The 24,225-nt window shown below is 35.5% G+C and overlaps 1 protein-coding gene across 1 annotated transcript; it reads left to right on the top strand.

Annotated features, from left to right (window-relative positions):
* Positions 1-17,664: 17,664 nt before the first annotated feature.
* Positions 17,665-21,419, top strand: LOC131074965 (pentatricopeptide repeat-containing protein At3g24000, mitochondrial). The gene has a single exon (XM_058011718.2). It carries the CDS (start codon positions 17,919-17,921, stop codon positions 20,832-20,834), a length of 2,916 nt encoding a protein of 971 aa, XP_057867701.2. The 5' UTR covers positions 17,665-17,918; the 3' UTR covers positions 20,835-21,419.
* The last annotated feature ends 2,806 nt before the right edge of the window (positions 21,420-24,225 follow it).

Here is a 24,225-nt window from a genome sequence, read left to right on the forward strand (position 1 = left end):
ATAGGATGTGTTTAGGCTCAGAATTGCTTTGTGAGATGGAGTAGCAGGTTGAGCAGATTTGTGGGCATTTGGTTGTTGCCCAAGATAGGCAGAAGAAGTATGCTAATGCTCATAGGGTCGATTGCCAGTTTTTGATTGGCGACCGTGTGTTCTTGAGAGTGCATCCGTGGAAGATTCTAATCCATTATGGAAAGGGTTCTAAGTTGGTGCCTCATTTTGTAGGCCCTTTTGAGATCCTTGAGAGGATAGGACCTGTTGCCTACCATCTTGTCTTGTCATCGAGTCTATCCCGCATCCATGATGTCTTTCATGTTTCTGTTCTTCATCCTTATCATTGTGATGTGACCCATGTCCTTGATTGGAACGCTTTGCAGGTCGAGGACAGGCAGATTTCCATGGAGACTATGTGCATCCTTCAGCATCAAAACTTGACCCTCAGGGGTCGTACCATCGAGCAGGTAAGGGTCCTATGGAACCCCAATGATAAGTCCTCTGTGACTTGGGAAGATGTAGCGAAGATGAGAGCTTTATTCTTATATGTTTTAGGCTTCCAGGAGTAAGCCTAGGCTTTAGGGGGAGGATGTAGTACCCCTCCTTGATCAGGCTCTTTTGTATGTTTTGAGTTACTTCAGTGACTATTCTGTGGAACATTATTATATTTTGATTCAGATATTATTGGATGTTATTTCATAATTTGTCTGAATTTATGGTGTATGATTTTATGCAGTATTTCAGTGCTTATGAGTAATGTTTTTTTTTTATGGATCATTATCATGGACTGACACTTTTCCCTTTTATTGTGATGCGTTATTTATATGTTGCATGTTTGCAAGTGTATTGGGATGTGATGGGATGATTTTCCTTCACTCACTCCAGTGAGACAAGGAACATCATGGTTCTCCTTCATCGGTGTGTTTACCGTGTCTGTATGTATATTGTCTATATGCACGGGTGGTTCTTTGGTGCAGGATATTGCAGGTACAAGTACTGGGTACGTACGGGGTATCGACTCCACCTGGTTTCACAAGTCTGAGTGTGATTTATTTATATATATATATATATATATATATATATATATATATATCCGATGGGATTGGAGGAGATAGTTGTTGTACCCTAGCTTGACCGCGGTTACACTCGTGTGAGTGTTGTCAATCAGTTGTGTTTCCCCGTCTGGCTATTATGCGTGTCATGGTGCCTTGGTTTGGTCATTTGAGAGTCATCATTTGATCTGTCTTGGTTTTGCATGTTTTTGTTTATTTAAATGGTTATTTAATTTAAATGGATGATGCTATCTTATGTTGGTGTAATCATTTAATTATTATGCTCTATGATGATTGATTTATTAAATTGATGAATTGCTAGATTAAATGGTTAAATGGCTTAATTTATTGTGTAAAGTTGCATTGATTTTTTTGTGAAATAAATAAATTTCCTAGCCATTTAAAAAGGTTAAATACTTATGTTGAAGGAAGTATTTATGGAAAAAGAAATAAATAAAACCTTCCCTTTTTATTTTTTCATTCTAGCCTTTTTAATTTAATCATTGGAAAGAATTAATTATTTTTGGGGAAAGAAATAAATCTGATTGCCTTTTAGTTTTAAAATATTTAAATTTGATTGGATGAGAACTTTAACCTAGAAGATTGGGTTAAAAGATAGTTTTGGGCATCCATTCTGGGCATTGACGGTAGGAGAAGAAGAGGATTTTAGAGAGAAAATTCTAGAAAACTTTCTGGAGGAGCTGGAGATTAGACCTGGTTGCAAGACTGGATTTGCTTCATCTCTTTGCTTGCTAATTTCTTCAAGGTTGGAGGTTTCCTTCTTGTTTGAATTCATTTTTGAAATTTTCAGTTTGCTTCCTGTGTGTGGAAATTTATGCAATCTGCCTGTAGATTCTTCTTGGAATGTTGAAATGGGAGAAAGATTGCCTAATATAGCTGATTTTGTGATGCTATTATCATATGGTTGCATTCAGGAAAGGAATTGTTCATTTCTTCTTGTTGTGTGTTATTTGTTCATAGCAAACAACTTCTTGATTTACCTCTTCTTTTGAAAGAAAGAATTTGAGTTTGGGTTTGCTAGGTGCATCCTTGTGTCAATACTGTCAAGAATTGGCTAGCTATTCTTCCCAGTGCATTTATTTCACCATCTACCTTGCTGGTAAACTCCTCCTTGAAATTTTGGAAATTGGGACTGTATGTGTGTGCTCGTGAAATAATTCTGGAAATGGAATGTCCCTTGTGGTTATTGATTTTGTGTCTTTTTGGTTTTAGAATGCTTGGAGGCATGTTTCTTGTGCCTCTCTTGTGGACTTTACCACTCCCATGGACTTGCCTCATCACGTGGGTCAGTAGTGTCTGCTGCCAGTAGGTAGCAGAACTACCGATCGGCAGTACCGCTACTGGTTGGTAGTGGGCACTACCGGTCAGTAGTACCACTACCGGTTGGGAGCAGTACTACCAGTTTGTAGCGGGAGCCACCGGTCGATAGGGCTATTACCAGTGGTAGCAGCACTATCGGTAGGTAGTGTCTGTTGCCCCCGGCAGCAACACAACCGTGGGTTGGTTTGACCCCCGCTTAGCTTTGAGCCCTCATCGGTCTCCAAACCGATTAGTGCTAAGAACTTAAATTTTATAAATGGAATGATTAAAGTGGTATTGTGTGATGTAATGTGATTTTCATGTGATTTTTATTATGTGGTTGATAAATTTATCAATGAAAATTAAGGCATGAATTAGATATGCAAATCGGTAGATTTGGAAATATTCTGAAAATGATTTAATGCCTATTGGAATTCATGTTATAACCGGTTGAATGTATAATGTGGATTTCATTTCTGATGGAACATTGATTTGGGAATTGAATAATGTGACTACTGCAAGAGTGTTTTATTTCATTTTTTTCAATCAATGATGTTGCAAGTGCTTATGATGTTGATATTCTCAAAGATTGTCTGGGTGCGGACTTCATGTATTTAGCTATCTTTGCAAGTGTTTATTGTGATATTTTGGTTTGTGGTTCAGTCATCCTGTGGTGGTGTAATTGGTACCTTTGACCAAGAGATATATGTTGGCTCGGTTGTCTTAACCAAGTAGTGTCTTTGCCTTACGGTTAGCCAAGAGTCAGTATGTCCTTGTTTGACCACTTATTTCTGATAGTGGTGTTATGGTTGTCTGCTTCGTCATAGGGTCCTCAGGGAGTGACCATGCTTGTGTAGTATCCTTTGAGAGAGTGGCTTTCACTTGGGGGTTGCACCCAAAGTGGTAGGTATTACGACCCAGCAAAAGTCAGATAATAGTTGTTAATCTAATAAATTGATTAGGTGTGTAGTGTCATAACATTAATAAAGATAATTGTACCTTGTGCATAGGTGAGTTCTAGTATAGGGCTCATAATGTGGCGAGAAGGCCTAGAATGACAAAACCAACCACCTTGTCTTCACAAAAGGCTGGTAGGGTCCGCATAAGACTTAGTTGGAGCCAGAGAACGGGAATTGTTACCAAGATAGCGAGCCGGGACCTATGGAGGTTGTACCATGGTATCCATCTTAAGCTATGCGATGACACTATCTCATTTGGTTCACTTGTGTTTTGTGATGTCAGTTCACTTGTGTTTGTGAAGTTGATTCACCTAGATTCTTGTGGAGTTTTGTGTTGTCATGGAGTCGTATTGTTTTGTCGACCATGTCATGCTTATGCTTGTTTGAGGATCCTCAGCTATCTCCTAGCACGGTGGGGTGATTCCATTTGGGAATTACATGGTCGGGGGTAGTGCCACTTCCCATCGGATGTTTGGATTTGTACCTTCATGCGAGGATTGGCTTCGTAGGTGTTCATGTGGTTCGTGGTTCATGCTTCATCTCATGTTTTGAATATTATTGGTATTTGTAGACCTATGTGGTCATTGTATCATTGTAATAGTGATCTTATGTAACCTTGTAATTGGATGAGATCTATCCCTTATGTTTATTGAGAAGCTATGTATTGGAAGAGCAATGTAATCCTATGTTTGGATGTTTTTATTGAAGTGGAAATTATGTTGTATCCTTTCAATATTTCTATGATGAATCTTTATTTTCTTATGGCTTCTTGTGATCATTGAGTTAATGATGCATATGTGGATTTATGATTATGTGGAATTTATTCTTGAAGTTAATTCTTCATTGGTAACCCTCAAGGAATTCTGGTGTAAGTCTTTTGCTTATGTTATCGTGCATGTTGTGTAAATGCACTTATGATGTTTATACTTAAAAAAAAAAAAAATTGTTTCACCCTTTTTGTGGGTTTTACTTCGGGGTTCCTAGTGGGGCATTACAAAGGGATTCTCAATCACTACTCGCTCATATTACTTCATACCATACATCAAAAATATCTTTTGCACTGGTCTTATATATCTACATTCACAAAATAGACAATTATCAAGTCGACCTGTAGTGTAACGTGTAATCATGAGTCATCTTGACCGAATCAATAAAAACAAACGTGGATCACCAAAAAGATGATAAAATGATGTCTCTATGCTGGCCCTATCATCACATGCATGATTCATAACAATGCAATCATCGGAAATCTTCTGGACCAAAAGTCGCTCTGCTCAACTTGAATTACCGATTAACTGGTTACCAGTTCACATTCACTTCTGATTATCAAGATCTATAGCTACTAGATAGAATTTCATGAAGAGTTGCCATCAATGACAACCCTTAAACCAATAATCAAGCATCAGTATCCACCGGATGAATGTCAATTGCCAACACACCCATCTTTAAATTTCACCTTGCCTCTACTTCTATCACAGAAAAGGAGATCCTAGCATCAATATACACACATTTTAGTCCTTTTGTTTAATTAAAAGAATAATGATTCCATTTTATACATACTATTCCCTTGGCCATTCAAAGAGCAATCATTAGAAGGTTTTTTTGCATTACCACATGGGTTTGTAGCCACATTTGACATGATCTCTAAATCTTGTTAAAATCATTTCCAATTCCAAATTTCACATCAAATAGGATGAACACTAATCTCATACACTACAAACAAAGGCCACAAAAAATAAAGTGAGTGATTTTTTCATATTTATGCAACTTATCATGTATAAAATGCATTACCACCTATTTGATATAGAAATCTAAAATATATTCATGGAAAAATTCATTCTAACCATATTTTGTTTCAAAAGTATAATTCATTTGCTATTGTATGTGCTACTCTAAAGTACTTTGAAATAAAAATAGATAAAACCAAACAATGGAGTCCAAACCATTTGAGTTGATTTTAATAAATTATAGAGAAATTAGTTGAGCATAGTCAATTTATGTGCTAAAATTCATACTATACAAATTAGCAATTAATGATATAGAAAACATAGACAAATTAATTGAACTTAATCAATTTGAGTCCTAAAATACATCTAATAATATACAAATTAACACAATAACAAAGTAGACACAATAATCATATTTTTGAAGTATTATAATATTATTCTGAATCAATATCTATTTGCACTATTGAGTTCATTCTTATTCAATGGGGACTCGTCAGTGCCAAGTGGTCAGCCGGCATATTCAGACCTTGGACATCTAGATTGTAGGTTGTAGGGCCAATGAAACATACATTGTACTTTATAGTCTATTATTGCTTCTTCAACAAATTGATATTTTTTTGGTAGCCTTTATTTCATTGGAGATGTCAAACAGGAAGAAGGGTAGGAAACCTAAATGTGGGGGAGACCATGAGAGGCCAAAAAAATGCAGAACGTTGTCTTTGTACTTTGGCTTTGGAAAAGATTGTGGTGAAAATCAGGAAGGTACATCATCACAAGTACAAGTACAAAATTCACAACCTACACCGCATGTTGAAGATGGCGGCGAACCTGATATCTCAGATCAGGATATTCTTGAAGAAGATTATCTGGTAGATGCCCAAGTTAGTCAGAATTATATAATCGACTTGGGTGATAATGCCATTGATGATAATGCATGGAAGGGGAAAAGAAAAGCTAGATCAAAAAAGGATCGGGAGTGGGATATGTCAATGAGGAATTTTCAAATTAATTGGGCATCAAAGTATCTATTCATTGAACCAGTGGAGAATCCAATTGAAGGCGAGCCTCCAATAGAATGCAGGTGTAATATTTTCACTTGGAAACATAACAAGGAAATTAGGTTGCAACTAAAATTCGACACCATAAAAAAGCATATGGGTAAAGTTTATGAAAACCAAATGATAGACGGAGTTGAAAAATCAATGATAAGATGGAAAACAAAGGAGGAATGTAAGCATGTGAGGAATGCCGAAGAGTATTATTTTCATGAGAAAATACAAACGAATCCTGTTGAAGTTAGTTTTGGAAAAGCAATGCAAATAGAACAACTGGGAAAAGTTGTTCAGTTAAGCATTGTTTTTATATTTTGAGCATCGGGCGTTCTATGACAGATTTCCCATCAATTTGTGGTTTATTACACTTTTTGAAAGTTCCTAACTATCCTAATAGTCACTGGTCAGTAAACAGTGGATGGGAATGGGCAATTTGTCTTGCTAAGGTTAAAAAAGAAGATGTAAAGGAAAAAATAAGAGAGTCAAACTTTATTGTATTGTTTTTAGATGAAGTTACAGTAGTAGACAATACTTCATGGGTATGCATGCATGTTTATACTATACAGAATCATGCCCACCAACCTCATCTACTATCTATTACTAAAATGAAGGAGAGTGCGACAACGGAAAATTTATTTCAACTAGTAAAGATAAGTTTAATTGAATATGGAGGTATGGATGACATGACGGTTGCCAAAAAATTGGTGTGTGTTGGAGCAGATGGAACTTCAGTAATGCATGGTCATAGGAACAGTCTTTGTAAAAAGATTGAAACTTCATGTGCACCATACATTACTGCAATTCACTGCATGGCTCACATAATGAATCTAGCTTTTGGAATTGTTAGCAAGTATGCTTCGGTAAAAAAAATTGAAGTTTTAATCAGAGAGCTCTACTCACACTTTTGTTGATGTCCCACGCGATTTATGGAATTTCAAAACTTTGCTGATGGAATAACTAATGGGAACAAGCTTCTCAAGGATAATGATACCAGATGGATCTCTTTGGATGGTCCAACACATCGAGTTTTTTCAGAATATCCATCCTTGATTGGACTATTTCACACAACTCGCGACAAATCAGAGCAACCAAAATTTCCTGACCTTCTTCGGAGGTTAAGTAATCTAGAGACACTCTTAACTTTAGTATCTCTTATGCCCATGCTAGAGGAAATGAGGAATATTATGAAGGTTGCCCAAAAAAGAGCTTTGTATATTGCAGAATATGCTACATTGCGTAAGATGACATGCATGACCCTCGACAATCTCTATCGAAATCAACCAACACTATCTGATGAAAAATTTGTTAACTGGCGGACACTCACAAATTTGAACAATCATGATAACTTTTTACAAATCAGTGCAAACACGGAGGTATGTTTCAATGTACGAGGAGTTGAGATACCAATGCACATCTATGCCACGGTCGACCCCGAGGAACCAAGAAAGCGCCCCAGGAAGCAACTAGCAAGAGTTACAAGGGAAGATTTCAACAAGATTGTTGAGTCTAGAACTACTTTTGTGAAGAAAATTGCCTATGATCTTTCTTCACAAATTAGAAATAGATTCCCTCCTGAGAACCTACTCGAAGCCATGTCTATTGTGTTTCCTCAATATTGGAACCTCAACAGTGCAGCTGATTTTTTAAGTAAGCTACTGATTGTGATAAAACAATTTTGCATATCCAGAGAATTGAATGGAGTAACTATAAATGAAATATTAGATGAAACTCATCTTAGAGAGCAATCATCTCATTTTGCATACACTATGAGGGAACAATATGGCAGAATGCAGAACCCCCGGGAAGAGGGATCGATAGCAAGGCTTTGGAAATATATAGCTGAGAACGAATCATTGTGTGATTCAATGCCAAAATATTTGAAGCTTGCTAATATATGTCTTACCATGATATTGGGTTCGGTGGAAGATGAGAGATTTTGCAGTGCTTTGGGGTTCCTAAAATCAAAGCTAAGAAACAAACTAGACAAAAATTTGGAAAATTGCTTAAGGCTCTATACATCTAGGTATGATGTCAACACTTTTCCTTACGATAGGGCAATACAAATCTGGAGGTCCAAATGTGAAAGAAGAGGTTTGGACAACACTTCAGACCAAAGTGCCAGTGGGACTATTGACTCATGTACTGGACCTACTGGTAGCATTGAGATGCAGTTCAACAAAGGTATGCAGACTTAGAGTGAAGAAAACACAGACAAGAATCAAGAAAGCTCTGAATTTGATGAGGACAAATGGAAACTGTAAGAGATTGGTATTTATTAGTCTTATTATTGTATCTCATCATTCATATTACAAAATCATATTATTATGGTTGATAACTTGATGATATTTTATGAGTCTATCAACTTTTTGCAATTAGAATTTAATATTGATTTGTAATTGTATTTTTTAACTTTCTATATCTAGATTTAAATTAGCATAATAAAAGACCATAATGTGTTTATTGATACAGAGATGTTTATTTAGACATGTTGAGAACTTATATTTTCATTTTCTTTCAAAATATAGCCATATGGTACAATTCATTCAATACACCACTCTATGTGATTCTCCATGCAAAAGTCAATACAAAGTTTCAGAACCCTTTGCAAATGACCATGGATTCCCTTTTATAGAAACAAGGGAGAAACAATAGCTTCAGGTCAATTTGCAACATGTAAAGACTCAACATCAAAATCAATTACTAAGGCATTGAACACTAAATATATCATCCTGGCTGCCATCAGTATCACAAAATCAGCACAAATTTACATGGCCATCATAGGCCGGATTAGCAATTTAACAACTACTACATGTCTGATGTCTCTTGTTCAAAAACAGAGTTCAAAATTAAATATTAATTCAAGCCATGACAAATTAAATATAGATAATAGCAGTGCCCAAAACCTAGTAATTAGAAATAGAGAAATGCATAATTATTAAAACTTGGGAGAATTTGTGAATACAAATTTACATGTTGAAGGTTTGCACTATGCATCATAGATTCGTAGGTTGGATTAGCAATAGCGAGTGTTGGTTTTTTCCTATTCATAAAATAGAGTTATTTCAAGCAGTGCCAAATTCCAAACAGAAAAAACATAAAACCTTGAAATTAAGAGTAAAAGCAGAAAACTGTGCAATACATACTACAAGTTTTGATATTTATGTGCCAGTTTTTGTAGGGTGCTCCACTCTTTGTCTAATGGAAGGTCAATATTCTTTAAACTATGGAAAGTCAATTGCAACTTCGTCAACAATCCATATCTAGAAGAGTGACTTGACATCACTATTTCACCCAATACCGCATTCAGAGTTGTAAATGGTTTGATGAATTCCAGAAAGCTTTGGGGAGTTGTGTTCTTAGGAAGCAAGTCTAAATCAAACTTCATTTTTATCTCCATGTTTTTTTTGTAAGCTTCTTTTCCAATGAATTTATTTGATGGGTCAACGGTCTTAGGCAAACCAAGTTTAATAAAAGTAGTTGTGTTTTCTTACAATTTCAATATCTTTTTGCCACATTTATCCATAACTTCTAATGTTTCCTTTAGTTTCTGGCATTTTTGAAAGATAGATGATGTCTTTATTGTGGCATCAATACAGCTATTAATTCCCTTAGATGCCAAACAGTTGTCATTGGTACTGTAGACTACTTGCAAAATTTGCTTTGCCATATCCTCTTTTGAATAAACATGTATGCTCTTCTCAATGTGCCCTTTTATTTTCATATAAATTAATCTCAGATTTTCATTCAATTCAAACCATTCACACAACTTGTCACTACTCTGCATTATTTGCCCCCAAATGTTTTCTTGTATATACTTCGTTGTATTTTTCATATTATCTTTCAATCTATCCTCCGAAGTTTTAATTTTATCATTTGCATTGTGCAGGTCTTCTTTCATTTGTGCACATTTTTTTCTTTCTTCCTCTACTTCCTCTTCCAAATGTTTTTTTCTTTTTCCTTCTCATGATCCAATAGGTCCTGTATTTTTCTTATTTCAGCAGCAGCAGACTCATAACTTTTGTATAATTTTTGAAAACTAGCTTTTTCATCACCAATTTTTTTACTTCTTTTAGCCAATTTTTCACTCAGGTCCTTCAATTCTGCATCCATCTTTTCCTGCTTTGCAATTTCTACTGCAGAGCCCAAATTTTCTATCCTTTTCTGTAAATCATTGCACTTGTTATTTGTTGCTTTCCTCTTTGATTTTCTGTTTGCCAGGTCTGTCTGTAACTTTTCTATTTGTTTCTCCAGTTTTTTTTCTCTCTACACCTTTAGCAGTGAAGTGTAGACCACTTCGTTAGTCCTTTTTGACACACTAATTTTGTCCACATTTTGTACTTTGGAAAAATCCATTTGGAGGGTGCTAACTTGAAATTTAGAGGGATCTATCTGACTGTGTGGTGGATTTTTAACTTTATTTGGGGGCATAACAATGATGAACTCCATCATATCTTTGTGTGGGTTATATGTTGGAAATACCCTGTTCCTTGCAAGTTGTTCATCTAAAACTTCAGTTAGGGAAACCCTATGCAATGCTCTCTTTTTTTCTTTATTTGTATTTGTTGTGTGTTCAAATTTTTCATAGTAATCACAAAATTAAAAATCTAGGCTTACTGAAGCATTTGAATGTTTGAAAGGTGAAATAGTAGAGGCTCTAGTTCCACTTATGCCTGTGGTTTTAACTAATGCATTATGAGGAGTACCAAAAACCATTCTTGATCTTGTTCCACTAACACTTGCATGTGTAGATTTTTTAGTCTTTTGAGGGGTTTGTTGATGTTCTAAAGCTGCAAATGATAGATTTGTAGTGTCAGTGGCACTTGATATAGGATTCTAAATAGTATGAGTATCTACCACTAGTGGCCTCTTGCGAGAGATATTTTGTTGTTGCACTTGTCCAACACCAAGACAACTATTATCAGTACTAGTACCCATGCCAACCCCACCAATCACAGTGGCACTTGACTAAATACTAATAGGAATACTATCCCCGGATTCCCCACCAGTGGTAGTGGCACTTGATTCACCACCAATGGGAATACCATGATGTGGTGGTGGTTGTGGATTCAAACCTGTAACAAATGCAAGTGAACCCTAAGGGTAATGAGTAGTACCTTTTTCGTGATGAATCTGACGAATCAAGTCCAATGACTGGTTTAACATGAGCTTTCGATTTTGAATCTGATGGAAGTTGTACCTCAAGTGGATACCAAAGGCCTTCTCCTCTGGGACCTAGACCACCACCTTCAAAACCCATTTTTTTCCACAATGTTTGCCCCTTTGCTATATTTTTATTTCATGGACTCATTGACTCCACCTAATATTTTAGGGACTGTAGTAGTTGTTGGAGTGGGTTCAACCTCATACTCATTTTCATCTTCACTCCTATCATATGTTGTTGTGGGATGCTTCATATTCCACAATTTGCTAAACTCTTCATACTCGTCAATGGACTCAAATTTTGCACTAGTCTTTGGTTCACCAAGATTCTTCCTCATAGTCCAAAAATCATTTATTTTAGTTTGAGTCCAATAATTGTCTTTACATTATTGTAGAATTGTTTTGGGAATAGATTTGTTTGATGGATTAGCAGATTTTTGGTAGAAATTGTAGGACCTCCTATTTTGGATTCCCTCCTCTGTTGTCCTATGTGTGTGCAATGCCATAATTTGTGATGACAATTCTTTTGTTAATTGTTATTGTCAGCAGCAATTTTCTCCATCTCTTTTTTTACCTCATCCCGGGAGTCCATGTTTCTAAGATTTTCTAGCAATGGTTTACTTTCATGTTGACATAACGTTGAAGAGTTCCCATTTTTCTTAAGCCTTGCTTGAACTACATCGATTGGATCATACTGCCAGAGACCCTCATCACCAAAGCTAAAAAAGTGTCCAAAAATCATGTGCCACATTGAATGCTTTTCTCTGAAATGTGAACCCTCCACATGAGAAAGGCAAGGAAGGAAATATGCTCTTCTTTTGCTGACCATGGAAGTGCCTATCTATGCTCTCCAACTGTCGTGCATATTCCAATGCAAATACCCTCTATGTCACATGTATTGGAAGTCTGTAGGGTTTTATTGTTGATCTAGTAAAACCTTAACACAGTGTATTCTTCCATGAAGACCCAGTCAGCCAATTATATTTGACTTCCGAGTTGAATGCAATCTCTACAAGACATATGCAATCTAGGCATTGGAGTGTTTGTAATTTCATTATACATTGGTTTCCCCAGCGCTGTTATTGTTAATAATTCAAAATAATGCTAGATACAAGCCTGAAAATGCTAACCCTCAAATTGAACCACGATATCAAAAAAAGTAAAATATGCGGGATGTAGGTGTTCTAGATTTTACCCGAAATTTTTATTTCACTAGATTGGCGCATACAAACTTTGTTGCAACTTGCATTCCTCAATCTAGTAGTTGTTTCTGAATCTCTCTTGATTTACTGGTTTGTCCATGAAATAAAATACGATTATAATTTATGAGTCACTTATTTTGAAAACACTGAAAAGTACAAAAGTAATACCTAAAGAGCAAAATATCTAGAATCGTGTTGTAATTTTATAAATTATTATTAATATCTATTCGCTGCCGAAGGACAAAACATTCACTGCTTCAGTCTAAATTCTGAGGACAGTGCATACGTCACCAAACTCAAGTGACGAGTCACTTTTCTGAACTATTTTTGAAGTCTTTTTAATCCTTTTCAACTTATGCCCAAAAGAGAGCTTAATTATAGATAATTAAATGTAAAACGTTCAATTCCAGGTCAAGTTCTCAAAAATGTGTTTACTTCCCACATTCGGGCCAAAATCCACCCTAAGTCGTTGATTTGTGCTCATCCAACGGACAATGGTATATGTTGTCAGTTGTCGTGGGTCCCATGACTTTTGCCATTTTTCAAGCACGTCACCACACTCGAGTCACTTTTTCGGACTATTTTTGAAGTCTTTTTAATCCTTTTCAACTTTCTCCCGAAATAGAGCTTTATAGACTTAATTATAGTTAATTAAATGTAAAACATTCAATTCCGGGCGAAGTTCTCACAAATGTGTTTACTTCCCACATTTGGGTCGAAATCCACCCTAAGTCGTTGATCTGTGCTCATCCAATAGATGATGGTATCTGTTAATAGTTGTCGTGGGTCCCATGACTTTTGCCATTTTTTGGACACATCACCAGACTCGAGTCACTTTTCTGAACTTTTTTTGAAGACTTTTTAATCATTTTCAACTTTCGCCCGAAATAGAGCTTTATAGACTTAATTATAGTTAATTAAATGTAAAACAATAAATTTCGTACGAAGTTCTCACAAATGTGTTTACTTCCCACATTCGGGGCGAAATCCACCCTAGGTCGTTGATCTATGCTCATCCAACAGTCTCTAATTGAGTTTAAAAATCTTTAATTTTCTTCTAATACCTTGGCCTTAAGTCTAATAATGTGGTGAATCTTATTGATAAACTTGCACCTCCTAAGGACCTATGCATTACCTTTGATCCTAGTGAGACTATTGAAGCACCTGATGGCCCACTACATATCACTGCAAAGATCAAAGACATACTCTCATGAGGGGTTCTCATTGATCCAACATTTATGGTGAATGTAATAACTTAAGAATATCTTTATACTTTACAATTGCATGAAGTAACATATGATAAATTTGATTTAGTGGTTAAGATCTTTGATGGTTTCTCTTATCCTACTATAGGTTCTATTACTCTTCCTATTAAGGTTGGTACTAAGTGCTTAGATGTCATTTTTGCTATCATTCCTACATCATATCAGTTTTGTGTGCAGTTAGGACATCCTTGGCTCTCTTACATGAAAGCAATCTCATCTACCATTCATAAATGTCTCAAATTTCTTCATAATGACAAAATCATAACTATAAATCATAGCATGTACCAACCCACGATGAGGCATGGAGATGTTAATCTTGATTACTTTTGGCCTAAACAATTTGAACCTCTTAAGACTCGAAGTGATGCTCTTTTTCAATCTTATCAAAAATGGAAGAATGATATAATCTTATCTTTGAGTAAGCCTAGAGATCCTAAACATATTCCTCCTCCTCATGATGGACACAGTCTCCTTCCTACACCTTATATTCCTCCTTTGAGAATGGTTTTGAAGACTTTTTAATCCTTTTCAACTTTTGCCCAAATAGAGCTTATTAAATTTAATTAAGTATACAATTGCAAATTTACAATTTAACTATACTTAATTAAATGTTTATCCTTTATGGAAGTCTTCCGTTAGAAGTTTGCAAAACATGTTTATCATTCCTCCGCATGCACTAGTTCAAAACTTCAACAACAAGTAAGTTGGACTTTTAATTCACTTGTTTTTCATGAGATAAACATCTTTTATTTTTATATTTATAAAATTATAATCAATGATAATCAATGTACAAATAATTAATGGAAAGAACTAGATTTTTATAATCAATGTACATCTTTTTTTTATATATTTATAAAATTATAATCAATGATAATCAATGTACAAATAATTAATGAAAGAAAAATTACATAAAAAGATCACAGTATTAAATTTGTCTTCATTATTTAATAAAGTATTGAAATAACGTATCTCATAGAGAAAATTTTTTTGCAAAATTATCATTAATAAAATGAAATAGAAAGCATTTTTATATCCATAAGAGGCAAACTGAAATGAACTGGAATTTGCAAAATTATCATTAATATTTATGTTTCAAAAATTTACAATTTTGACATGTCAGTCCCTCAAAAACTGTAAAGCTAAAATGAGTGAGCCTGTGAGGTTACGAGGACATAGCCAAAAAAACAAAACTACTAGGGGGTCGGGGCTAGGGCACAGGTAGTGGACACATTCATGGTTTACCCTAATAATCTCGCCCTCCCTCCATGTAAAATTCTTCAGACATTATAAGTTGTGAGAATTCTTCAAGCCAACTGTAGTTTGGAAATTCGTTGAGGAGGAACCATTTCCAGAGAAAGTCCCTGCCAATCCGTGCTCATTTCCTATGACGCGTCAACTGCTTCGCATTCAGGTTCAAAAGAAACAGTTGCCTAGCCACTGGCACTATTTGGTCAGGGAGGAGAAGCTTGGTTAATTCATTCGCCCAAGGGATCCCCACCCCTACTTCTGAAAAGATGAGAACAGTAACATCGTCTCCAAGGAAGTCTTCTTTAAACACCTGCCTTAACAACATCAACATATCCACCTTGTCTCCTTCGAGGTCCAGAAGAGACGCCAAGAACCGGGACATAACATTCATGTTAACACGATATCTATTTTCATTACGCAACACGATATCTATTGTCATTACGCAGAAAGTCTCTGCCCAACACGATCCTCACAGCCTCATTAGTGAACATCCCAACCTCCTTGCAGATTGATTGGAGGGTTGTGTCTCTAACAGAGCCCAAAAAGACCCTTTGGTCCTCTGCAGAAATGCTTCTCAAGCGGATAGGAGTGTCCATCTTGAGAAATCAGATTACCAAATTAAACAATAAACAGCTTGAGCCTATAGACCTAAACAAGAGGCAGAATTTAAATACCGTGAGCTCCGATGATTTATCTATCAAAGGCTAATTGAAGATGAAAGAAGCAGAGATCGTATATAAATAGTTGAAGCTCTTGATTGTAATAATTTCTTCTTTAACCGTAGTAATTGCTTTAAATTTTTTTAAATATTTCGTATATCTCTGCAAATCTTTTTCATAAATGCACAAGTGTGCGAAATTGGAAACAACTATAAACTAGTACCAAGTACCACATTGGAAGTCGTGGGGACAGAGTGGATTGCAATTAGTGACTAGACATATATTAAATGACCAACATTATCGACTGTGACATTTGATACGTGTCTATTGAATCCAATTCCATTCCCAACACTTTCTACTAAACTACATTCTCTTCAGAAATTTGGGTCGAAATAAAACTTTTGCCATTGATCTACAATCATCGAACGGTTTAAAATCATTGATGGATTTTAGGTACATGTCACCCTTCACATGTCAAAGAGGCTGTGTTTATCGATACATCGTGCAGAGTCCGGACTCAATGTGATGTACGGATGTGATGTATTGATGTGATGTGATGTGCCTTGTCTATTAATGGCAATGAATTCATGAAATCGCCAATAAAATATATATTTTTCCATAAATAAAAAAATATTAGCCAAACAAATTAAATAATTTTCAAGTGGTGAATAAAAAGCGCCAATACGCTTAAATAATTTTTGCTTCAGACTAAAAAATTTCGCCCATACAATTATATATTTGTTCCTTTAAACGAAAAATATTCGCCTCCTACAATATATATTTTTCCCACAGAACAAGGTATTATTCGCCAGAATTTTATGTAATTTTCGTACCCTAGGAAAAAATCACCAATACAAAATAAAAAAATTTCGTACTTTGAAAAAAAAATTCGCCATCAATATGAAAATTTACCCCAAAAAATAATGTCTGATTCGCCAGGATTTTACACTTTTGCCCGGGGGGTGTTTTCTTAAAGTTATCCCTAGGCCAAAAGAAGAAAAAGAGACAAAGAGGATGTCATCATGAGTTGGGAGCTCATTCCTAACACCTAAGATCCTCTAGATAACTAGGGCAAACCTACTTATAGCAATTCCTTCCTCATGCTAATATAACTCTTACTACTAAACAATATGTCTACTCTTAAAGATAAACTCTTGAAGATGTGATTCCATGTGATCTATATTTATATATATGTATTATTAATCTATATTTTTTATATAAAAATATATTATTCATCATTAAAAACTCCTAAATATATGCAGATATTAGAGTACAAGTTACTCATGATAGTTGTCATTGGATAGTCATTGATAATAATTATAAGATTGCTAGTTGTTGAGTTCTTCATAGTTTGAGGGAAAAAAATTTAAAAAAGGAAAACACAAACTAGGGGAAGCGTAACTGTAGTCGTTATACCTAGGGGAGAGGGACCGGTAGTTGTTAGGGTTAACTTCGTCAACATGTAGCCATCACATGGAATATCATAAGACCTCTGGGTTTTTTTAGAAATGTAAAATGGATACTTAACTATCTACAACTAAGGTTTGAAGGCGTGACTCATCATGCAACTCGTCAAAATAACACGTCTACTACGAAGTGTCCAAAAAATGACTTTTTAAATATTCGACCAAAACTTAATCTAAAAATGTTGAATTATTGAAAAAATATGTATCATTTCTTGTTCGTAAAATATCATATTTTTATTTAGAGTATAACTTATATGCAACATAAATGGACCAAATACATATTAGTAACCATAAGTATTTGTTATTTCTAACTTGTAAATCCAACATAAATGGATTAATAATTGAACAAAAAATCATATTTGTTGTTATAGGAAAAACCCATTATCATATAAAATATAACTTATATCCAACACAAATGAACCAATAGTAATTAAAAAATGAGTCAATTGTAATTCAAAAATGTTAAAAAATAAATGACTATTAATTCATGCGAAATTTATTAATAATTAAAAAAGGTGTCCAACAAGTGAACAACTAGTGCTCTTCTCCCCCTTACACATAAACCAAATAGAAGATCAATGGGGAAATGGCAATGTATGCAACTCAGTTGAGGAGAAGTACCAGATTGTTAGAACCATAAACAAAATCGGGCATCTACCTTGTCTAGCTCTGGAAGAAGCCCACTGCCAACCAACTGACTAAACCCTGCATCCTCCTTCCTTCATTTCGACTAATAAGTTACAGAATATCAACCAAAATTTCCTAAGAATGAAGGTGGAAACAGACCGAACAGCTGAGTTTTCTTTTGTTACAACAAATGATCGGACTACTATTTCAAACCCTCAGATGCCGCTCAAACTTCCGTATTTTCAGTGCTACCATCCCTGGGTTTGGATCATTGAGCCAATCTAAAATTTCTCGCATAAATAATGTTATGCATGCTTCAAGGTTATCGGTTGCTCAGCCACAGATTCACAGAGACAATGTTAGCTTTTTGGATATCAGTGAGGATATTTATACATTATGTAAACAGGGTAAGTTGACGGAAGCCCTTCACATTTTGTATGAGATGGACCAACAGGGGATTTGGCTTGGTTGTAGAACCTACAGTAATCTGTTACAAGAATGTGCAAAACTGAAATCGGTGGCAAATGCCAAACTTCTTCATGCCCACATTATTGGTTCAGGAGACAAAACGGATATTTATATAGACAATGGTCTGATTAACATGTATAGCAAATGTGGAGATGTAATGTCTGCACGCCTAGTGTTCGACCAAATGCTTGAAACAGATATCGTTTCCTGGACTTCCATGATTGCAGGATATGGTCAGAATGAGCGCAATGAAGATGCATTGAAGCTTTTCTGCCGAATGCTGTGTGCAGGAATAAAACCAGGTCTGTTCACTTTCACTGCAGTCCTGCGGGCTTGTTTGAGCCACATGGCTTTTGGATTGGGGAAGACGGTTCATGCCCTGGCTGTGAAAACTGGGATGGAATTGGATGTCTCTGTAGGCAATGGCCTTGTTGTTCTGTATGCTAAGTGTATGAAAATAGAGGATGCACGCCAAGTGTTTGAGGAAATGAACGAACGAGATTCTGCATCATGGAACATCATGATTGTTACTTATGCGCAGCATGGCTTTGAAAAAGAAGCTTTAAATCTGTTTTGTGTAATGCAGCATGAAAATATAACGCCAACCCATATCTCCTTTGTTAGTATTCTCACTATTTGTGCTAGTTCTGGAGCTCTGCAAGAAGGGAAGCAAATCCATGCCCACATCATCAAGAAAGGATTTGAATTACATACGTTTGTGCTGAATTTGCTTGTCACTATGTATTCAAAGTGTGGAAGCCTAGATGATGCTCGTAATATGTTTGATAAAATGCCTGAACGAGACAAGATTGCATGGACTGCAATGATTGCAACGTATGCCCAAAATGATTATACTAAGGAGGCCTTGGAACTCTTTGTTCAAATGCAAGAGGCAGACATGAAGCTGGATGAGGTCACTTTGGCCACTGTCCTCACTGCATGCGGTAGTCCAGAAACTCTGCAGCACGGGAAAGAGATGCATGCTTATATGGTGAAGGTTACTGTTGAGCCAGGGATTTATGGTGAAAATGCTCTTGTTACCATGTATGGAAAAGCTGGAAGCATAGAGAGTGCAAGAAAAGTTTTTGACAGAATGCAGAATAGAGACAGAATCTCATGGAATGCAATGATTGCAGGATACTGGCAGACTGGAAATGACGAGGAAGCCCTTAAGCTGTTTCAACTAATGCTACAGACAGGCATGGAACTCGATCACATTACCTTTACTTGTGTCCTTGGAGCATGTGCCAACCTAGAAGCACTGGAATGGGGCTCACTTGTCCACGCCACCATAATAAAAGTCGGGTGTGCATTGAACGTCCCTGCTAGTAATGCTATCATTACCATGTATGCAAAATGTCGAAGAATAGAGGCTGCACAAAAAATGTTTCAAACATTGAGTTCTCGAGATTTGATCTCATGGAATGCAATGATTACAGGGTATGAACAGAATGGGTATGGTGAGGATGCCCTGAAATTCATGTGCCAAATGCAGAGATTAGGTATGAAATCCAATGTATATACTTTTATCAGTGTTTTAAGTTCGTGTGCAAGTCTAGCAGCCCTTGAACAGGGCAAACAGGTTTGTGCCTGCATAATTAAAACTGGATTTTACTCGGAAGTATCTGTAGGGAATACGCTTGTTACTATGTATGCTAAATGTGGGAAAATTGAGGATTCACGCATGGTTTTTGATAAAATGGCTAACAAAAATGTGATCACATGGAATGCAATGATTGCACGGTATGCCCAGCATGGGTATGGCATGGAAGCCCTTCGCCTTTTTGAGGAAATGCAGAGTCTAGGCATCAAACCTGACCAAATTACCTTCATTGGTGTTCTCTCTGCATGCAGCCATGTAGGTTTACTGGATGAAGGTCGGTGTTACTTTAATTCAATGAGATGTGACCATGGTATCACACCAACAGTAGAGCACTATGCCTGCATGGTTGATCTCTTTGGTCGGGCTGGACGCCTAGAAGAGGCAGAGGAGTTCATCCAAAAAATGCCATTTCCTCCTGGTGCTTTGATGTGGCGGACCTTGCTTGGTGCATGTCGAATTCATGGCAACATTGAGATGGGAGAGCGGGCAGCAGAGCATCTCCTTGAAGTGGAACCGCGAGATGCAGCAAGCTATGTGCTGCTATCGAACATTTATGCTTCTGCTGGGAGATGGGATGATAGAGCAAAAGTTATAAAAATGATGAAAGACAGGGATTTGAAGAAGGAACCGGGACGCAGCTGGATTGAAGTCAAGAATAGGATACATTCATTTGTTACCGAAGACAGATCACATCCACAAACAACAGATATCTATGCGAAGTTGGATGATTTAATGAGTAAAATAAAGCAAGTGGGGTATTTGCCTGATATGAACTTTGTGTTGCATGATGTTGAAGAAGAGAAGAAACACTATTCTCTTTGCCACCACAGTGAGAAGCTTGCAATTTCCTTCGGGCTTATCAGCACACCCTCTGGGACATCCATCAGAATCATGAAGAACCTTCGTGTATGTGGTGACTGTCACACCGCAACCAAGTTCATTTCCAAGATCGTTGGTAGAGAAATTATCTTGAGGGATTCTAACCGATTCCATCATTTTAAGGATGGCCTGTGTTCATGTAGAGATTATTGGTGATGCTAACATCATATTGATTCAAAGAAAATAGTACAATATTTTAAAAAATCTGGAAAAAAATGGGTAATAGAAAGGTACACCCAAGATTTCAGGCTTCAATTTTATGCATAATTACATTTTGGGCTTTGATTCATTTAGTGTTCTGAAAGGAATGCACCAAAGTCCACACATTGTTGAGGAGATAAATGGCCTAAACGAGCATTGATTTTGGTCTGATTGCCTCCAGCGGAGAGATTCACTTTGACACAAATATGGTTCATTCTTTTTGCAGTATACTAGTGTAATATCCTGTTTAGAGGGTGATAGAAAGGTACACCCAAGATTTCAGAAAAAAGTTTTAGCTTTAATTCAATGGATAATTGTATTTTGGGCTTCTATTCATTTAGCATTCTGAAAGAAATGCACCAAAGTGCACACATTGTTGAGGAGGTCAATGGCATAAACGAGCATTGATTTTGGTCTGATTGCCTTCCGCTGATACATTTTCCATGACACAAATATAGTTCATTCTTTTTGCAGTATAACTAGTGTAATATCCTATTTTGAGATCTTTTATGATGCCTTATTGATTGTAACTTGGGCATGGGTTTATCCTACTTGGTTGGATATTATTTTATTAGTGACATTGATTGCTTGATTACTTCTTGTGTCTCCGTGGTTACTTCCATGCTTGTATATATATTAATATTTGATTTATTGTTTAATACTGTACGGTTATTATTGTCTAATCATGTTTTTAGTTATGATGAGGTTTTCAAGTAGAGAAAGGTGGAATTAGGTTATATAAATTGTGTTGAAATGCTATTTTAGTTATGAAAAAAATATCTTGTTATAATAAATTAATTAAAATAATAATTAATTTGATATATTTTTTTAATAAATTAAAAATGGTTGACTTGTAATTTAACTGAAAAGTCAAAAAATAATAATAATAATCTAATCACATTCAAACATAATCTAGGATAATTAAAATTAAATAAACAAAAAAACATATTTTTTAATTATATATATATATATATATATATATATAGATTAGGATTAAATTGACAATAACTATTGAAAATAGATATAGATATTAATTATTATATATCTTATATTTATAGATTAATGAAAAATTGCATTTATGTTTTATTTGAAATTCAAGTCACAAAAACAACTAGGTTTTCTATAAATGTATTTGTTATAGAAAAATAAGTGCATGAACTCTATGATTAACTAGCTATATAAATATAGACAATATTATACATAGAAGATTTCAAGCAATTAGTTTGAGGAGATTTGAAAGAGCTTTTGAAATAGTGGAAATAGGAGTCTTAGCTTAGGAGGGCAGGCTAAGAATACAATCAACTGCTACTTCCACTTTTAATTGGGGGACAATCAATTAAGCTTAGCTTCAGTCTTCAAGGAGAGTTGAGCACTTTGGTTAATTGTTTTCTTTATGATTGATTTTGATTGGATATGATTATTATGAGAAATGATGCAAAATTAATAATATTCAACATAAACAGGCATACATATAACTAAAAGTCAACTCAAAAGTACATATTTGGAAATGAGATACAGAGAAGGACCTGTCATTGAAATCTAGAACTAAAAATACCATACTATGAAGATAGATGCCTTACCCCTGTAGAGGTTTTGGATTTTGGATTAGGATGCCTTGTAGATCACTCTCTCCAAAATCTAGCCAAAAAATGTCAAACTATGAAGCTAACCTAATTAGTCCTAGGGTTTTGCATGTTCAAAATCTAAAATTGTGTCAGAGTTGTCTTTGCACAATTTTGTCACTTTCGATAGTCAAATCTATAACCTACACATAGAGAGGGAAAATGGTGTGTTGTATAGGGGCTTGCCTAAGTCAAACCCCATGTTGGTGTTTTCATGTCCACTACAACTATGATGATGAAAAAGAGAGCTTGCCCCTAGTAGGGCAAAGGCTAAATATGAAATGAAATTCTTGAATTGAAATGATATTACCTTATAAATTGAAAATGATGGTGATGTAATGCTCTTTAGATAAGTCCTTCAATTGTTGATGCAATAACATGACATGATATGACAAGATCAGTCACAAAAGAATACTTGAATGTAGCTTGTTGTAGCTTGCTTCTCCATAATGCTCAAAGCCTGAAGAATAGTGCTTGCTCAATAGGAATGATCTTGATAGTGCTTGGCTTTTGATAGATGAAAATGAATTAGGAATGATGCCTTTATATAGGGTTCTCAAGGTACTTCCTATTTTAGGTCAACTTCCAGTAGTCATATCAAAATATTGGGATTAAATCACAAATGATAGGAATCGACACTCGCATGTTTGATTTTGGGCCCTTTTTGGAAGGACTATGGCACTAGGCACCCTAGTCCACCCAAAAAAGGAGCAAAGAAAGATTGTTGCAATGTAGAAGTTCCCAAGACATTGGATTCGGTCACTAAATGAGCTAATGACAATATTTTGGTTGTGAGAAGGCCAAAAATAGGCTTAAAATAAATTATGAGAGAGAACACTAAAGAAAGGGCCCAAAAACAAGTGAAATTGTAAGGGAATACAATTTATGACACTACAATTTTATCTATTGAATTATGAGTAGCTTTTCTAGAGAGCATAAGGGTTTTGCATCAAATGTAATAAGGAATTCAATTGTGCATCGAAAAGTTGGATCTTTTTTATGCCTTTTTTCAGTTGGATTTAAAATATTCTTAGATATGTATTTGAATCACATTAATTGGATTTGCATAAATGCTAAATTCTAGAGAGAGAAACTAGTGAAACTAATGATTTAACCTAGAAAATTATGTGGAATATATGTAGAATTTGAATATGATGAATGAAAATTATGTTCATGTAGGAATCTAATTTCTAGTGATTGAATATGCAATTAGAAACCATAGAATTGATTAATACAAATAAATACAAGTATTGTGAATTGAAACCTAGGAGAAGAAAGTAAATCATTGATATGGTGAATGGTTTATCGTGTTTCTATTGTGTTTATGAAAGATATACTGACTAAATTATACTATGATTTGATTTGATTTTTTTTAGACTCCAGGAATCGGGTAGCCCACGTATAAACTATAGTGCATCGTGTAAACTTTTTAACATAACTGGTGACGCTAGTGCAACACATCCTTTGGTACCATGTGGGCTAGGGAGAGATTTTACCTCATGCCTACCATAGAAACCTCTCACGAATCAACTTGGGCCCTAGCCATTGATTTTAATTTGTTGAATTGCATTGAGAATTGAATTTTTTTTTTAAAGATGGAACTAGTTTGATATTATGGTGAACTAAATTCTTTCCACTCAATGTTTTGTATGAAGGGTCAATGCAAGAAGTTGACTCTCTTTTAGGTCAAAAAGTGGAAGTGTTTTTCTTGAAAATCAAAGTTT

Source organism: Cryptomeria japonica, chromosome 2 (assembly GCF_030272615.1).
Source record: "Cryptomeria japonica chromosome 2, Sugi_1.0, whole genome shotgun sequence".
NCBI classification, from domain to species: Eukaryota; Viridiplantae; Streptophyta; class Pinopsida; order Cupressales; family Cupressaceae; genus Cryptomeria; species Cryptomeria japonica.

Bases quoted from the DNA above. Each gene is read 5' to 3' on its own strand.
- LOC131074965 (XM_058011718.2), top strand. From the start codon at position 17,919: ATGATCGGACTACTATTTCAAACCCTCAGATGCCGCTCAAACTTCCGT.